Source organism: Paramisgurnus dabryanus, chromosome 3 (assembly GCF_030506205.2).
Source record: "Paramisgurnus dabryanus chromosome 3, PD_genome_1.1, whole genome shotgun sequence".
NCBI classification, from domain to species: domain Eukaryota; kingdom Metazoa; phylum Chordata; class Actinopteri; order Cypriniformes; family Cobitidae; genus Paramisgurnus; species Paramisgurnus dabryanus.
The window spans coordinates 33,077,196-33,081,620 of record NC_133339.1 but is presented as its reverse complement, the minus strand read 5'-3'; the positions used below and the strand labels follow the sequence as shown (position 1 = coordinate 33,081,620).

The 4,425-nt window shown below is 39.7% G+C and overlaps 1 protein-coding gene across 1 annotated transcript; it reads right to left on the bottom strand.

Annotated features, from left to right (window-relative positions):
* Nucleotides 1–362: 362 nt before the first annotated feature.
* LOC135737657 (transmembrane protease serine 9-like) lies at nucleotides 363–3,901 on the bottom strand. Its single transcript, XM_073813717.1, has 8 exons — nucleotides 3,658–3,901; nucleotides 3,419–3,561; nucleotides 3,045–3,321; nucleotides 2,640–2,811; nucleotides 2,310–2,560; nucleotides 831–925; nucleotides 532–720; nucleotides 363–404 (listed from the first exon to the last, which is right to left on the bottom strand). Exons 1-8 carry the CDS (start codon nucleotides 3,851–3,853, stop codon nucleotides 363–365), a joined length of 1,365 nt encoding a protein of 454 aa, XP_073669818.1. The 5' UTR covers nucleotides 3,854–3,901.
* Between the last annotated feature and the right edge of the window lie 524 nt (nucleotides 3,902–4,425).

Genomic DNA, 4,425 nt, shown 5'->3' with positions numbered 1-4,425 from the left:
TCGGGTTAATGTGTTACATATGATTAGATTAGTAGCAGTAGTTTAACTATTAGAACTGAAACACTTTAAAACTGGGACATTCCCATAAAGTGCAAGTTCTCATAGAAATGCTACAATGCAAATTGTCCAGTACAATGCAATGTGTATGCATATACAGTAGAAGAAAAATGCCCGGGTTACAGTTTAAACTTAAGCAGTCATTCTGAACTTACAGCCGGTAAGATATAACAACTGATCTCTGTACAAGAATATTTCTCATAAATAAAATAAAAAAATGAAAGCATTCTGATTGAAGCATTAACAGTGGAATGAAAACCTGCATTATTCAAGGTCACATTCAAGGTAAATCAAAATGTTTCTACTCAGACTTCACTGATCTCAGTCACAATGAAAAATCCTGAGTGCTGAAAGTGAAAACAGGAGTGCAGTTGTAAAACATAAAGAAAAGTGAGACACACTGGTGGAGGAATTCGGGGTGCTTCCTACAGCTGCACTTGTGCTGTTTGTTTGTTTTGGGGGGAAAGAACCCACCACAGACGTCAGGAATGATGAATAGCTTGAGGTTTTAGTGAAGACCTGGATATCTTGGGCGCGAACGGACCGGCTCGCTGCTGTGGAGTTACTGACGCTTGTGTTAGTGCTGTTGCTTTGTATCGTCACAACAGCAGCCTGGATCCATGACAGACCTTGCTTACACATCAGAGGACCACCCTGAGAACCCTGAGAGACACAGAAAGAGATTAGATTTTCAATGTTATTGACTGTAATGACTGTAATGACTAAAAAATTTCAAAAATGATGTGAGCTGTATTCATTCAGATTAAACTTGCCTCCTGTAATTTAATGGCAGTTGTGCAAATACTATTTGAAGATGAGTTGCCACAACTCATAATGGTGGTTTGGATTTCTTGAAGGGTTTGGGTAACTGTAAAAAAATTAATAATACAAAAAATAAAGTGTTATTAATATCTCTGTGTAGCAGCTATGTAGTTACATAAAGCTAAAATATAAGCCACTCAAGTCTACTATATTGTGCATATAGACACTCTTATTCATGATGTGTCTTACACCTCCCTTAGCATAACAACATAAAAGGGGTGGTTTAATGGTATTTTTTATGCATTCTGACTTATTAACACAGTTGAAGAGTTGTAGTGCTCATGCTAAACATAAGCAAAGTGTCAAAAAAGCAGTTGAGTCTAGTATTTCTGGGCCAAACTCATGCCACCTTACTTTTCCTACAAGTTTCGGAAAGTTTTTTTCGAATGGGGGTATCCGTTACGATTCATTGACCCTGTATTCCTTTTATTGCTCCGTCGAGTACAAGTCACCGGTATAACTGCACAGCACGCGACACCTTTGTTTTATCAAGATAGTTCGACTAAAGAAGTGTTTTTGGATGTATGGAGAGGAAAACCTTATTTAGCTTTCCATGTCTTAAGATAACAGTGGATGCAGTTCGTTTTTCCTGGACAAACGTAATTGCGAATGAGTTTATGTTTGTTCCCTGGCTGCATTTCGGAGAGGATTGCTTTACAAAAAAACTTTTTACAACTAATGGAGCGGTCACAACTTTAAAAGACCCCCTTTAGGAGTCGCAACCACAAGCGTAAGTAAATCAAAATCTCATGTGTTTTGTTTGCAATCGTGCATACGTGCCTGTAATGTACACAACACCAACAACAGCAAACATTTTCCGCCTCAGTTGGCATTGTACTGCATTCAAGACATTTACACCTTTTTAAACAGGCAAATGCAGATAAAATACATCATCAATAATTATGTTGCTTTTTTTTATTAAAATGGCGGATAAACAAACAAGGATTAATTACCAGATAGAGACGTCCTGCTGTAATCGTTGCTGCTATTGTTCCTGTTGGTGCATTACTGACCCTGATTCTGGATCATATATGTATAATGTAAGGCTGGTTATTTAAAAAGTTTTAATTTAAGTTTGATTTCCATTGATGTCACAGTTGTTTTAGTATCCAAAGGCTACGCGTACTTGTAGCTCTTCAGCTCCGCCCACCGCACACCTTCAAGTGTTCGTCTTTTTACGACAAAACCTGGAAAGGCCATTCTGTCTTTTAATAATATGACAACACGAAAGACTCTTTCGACATATCAAGGATGAAATAATACTTTATAGGCAACCAAGATTAAGATTAGATTGGCAAAACGACGTGTTTTATGTGAGCTTTAACAACAAAATATCAACAATATATAACAATAGCACATCCTCTCGTATTTTTTAGGGCCCAACTAGGGACATACATGAAACATGAAACACTCAAACATGAAATACTAACCTGATCCTGAGCCCCAGCCTGCCGTCCAGCATGTAGCATTAATATTGAAGGAAGTACCTCCCAGGTCCACACATATCGGTTGAATATAATTTGAGAGTTTTGGTGCGCTGGCGAGGTGCACAACAGCAATGTTGTCACCTGTCAAATTGCTGATGGTGATGTTGGCGACTTTTACAGAGACCTCATTGGGGTTGGAACTGTTCTGATTCAAACGGCCCAGGATCACAGTCCACTGGGATGAATTTGTTGATCTAAGTAACAAAAAGACGTTTCTAATGAATCCAGTCGATCTGATTTGATTCCAGTTTAAAAAAGTGGCCTTCCATTTACCTGGAAAAACAGCTGGCAGTGGTCATGACAAACCGCTCAGCAACCATCGTTCCTACGCAGACGTGACTGCCATTAAATTGTAGACTGGCCATCCAAGGCCATGTGCCAGAGGATGCGAGTGAGTTACCTCCTCCAACAAGAGTGTTCAGTTTGGCCATTCCACACACCACAGCTAAAGAAAGACAATACAAAGAATTAAATATCAAATTTGGTGTTTCTTCTTCTTCACTTCTTTTTGTATGGGCGTGATATATATCACTCAGTGTGTTCCTTAGCAATGCTAAGGTCATGAGATCAAACCGTAGAGAAAGCAGATACTTAAGCTTGATGGCATCATAAGTTGCTTTGGAATTATCAGTAACGGTCACATCGGTTCATTATTAAAGTAACCTAAAGGAATCTTACGTGCAGGGGTCGTAACAGTTACAGGTGCAGCAGTTGATGTAATGGGAGGTACAATGGCACAGCTCACACTTAGGTCATCGTCAGTACCACTGGAGGTAAACGTAATGAAGCCTGGCTGGTTGGTGGTGATATGCTGGTTGATCCAACTCTGGTACTGAGAAACTCTAGTATACACACCAGGAAAGTCAGGTAAAGCACATCCTATGCCAAAGCTCACAATCCCAGACTGGATCCAGACTGAGCCCTGTTTGTTGACCATAGGTCCACCTGAGTCACCCTGTATTACAAAGGAAAGGTTAAGGCCATTACTGACAATGTACATGTACAGTGGTTGACAATGTATGACCCGTTCTTCACATTTAGTTTCATATTACCTGGCAGGAGTCTTTCCCCCCTTGTTCTAATCCAGCACAGATCATGTTGTTTGTGATATCACTGTTAAAAAGGCATTTGCACTTTCTGTTTCCAATGACAGGCACATTTACTTCCTGAAGAGTTTGTGGTGAAGGCAGAGGAACTAAGAAACACATTAAATAATCAAATGTTTGCCAGGTACTGCAAAAAAACAAGATGTTGACTCTAATCAGGATTCATAAATTTCATAAATTCTTACCACCAGTGGCAATATTTCCCCATCCAGTGACCCAGCTTGATGTGCCATTGTAGAACGTGCTGTCAATTGCCGGCAGGCAGACCGGTTTTATATAGTCAGTAAAAACCACAGGTGAAGACAAATGCAGAAGAGTGATGTCATTGTCATAAGTGTTTCTGTTGAAGTTTGGATGCTTTATGATTTCAGAGACCGTCATGCGGACCTCATTTGGATTTGATCCTGACTGTGTCTGTAGACCCAGGAGCACAGTCAGGGATGCAGTTGAAGTACTGTAATTGGAGAACAAATGAGAGTAAATGGAGACTAAAATGTATTGTTTCATTAGTGATTTGCTTATGGTTATGTGGTTACCTGGAAAAGCAGTGAGCCACTGTCAGGACCCATTCATTGTTGATGAGTGATCCACCACAGAAATGTTGAGAGTATCTGTGAAGACTGACCTGCCACGGCCAAGCACCAGGAGTAGCATTCTGTCCTCCTACTATTTTAGTGGAGAATGAAGGCCTACCACATACTGACAATGAGAAAAATTAAAACCATGCTTAAGATATATACCACTAGCAAAAGTTTCATAAATGATAACTACCTGAAAGTTGTGCATCACAACCTAGAATTAAAACATGCAGTTAGTATTCATTCCAAAATATATGCAATTGTAAAACAATGTCACAAGCGTGAATTAAATATTGAAGGTAGGCTACCTCTCGCTAGGAGAGTGACAGTGAACACGGCACTTAGTCCATGAAACATCCTCATCGTCTCTGACAA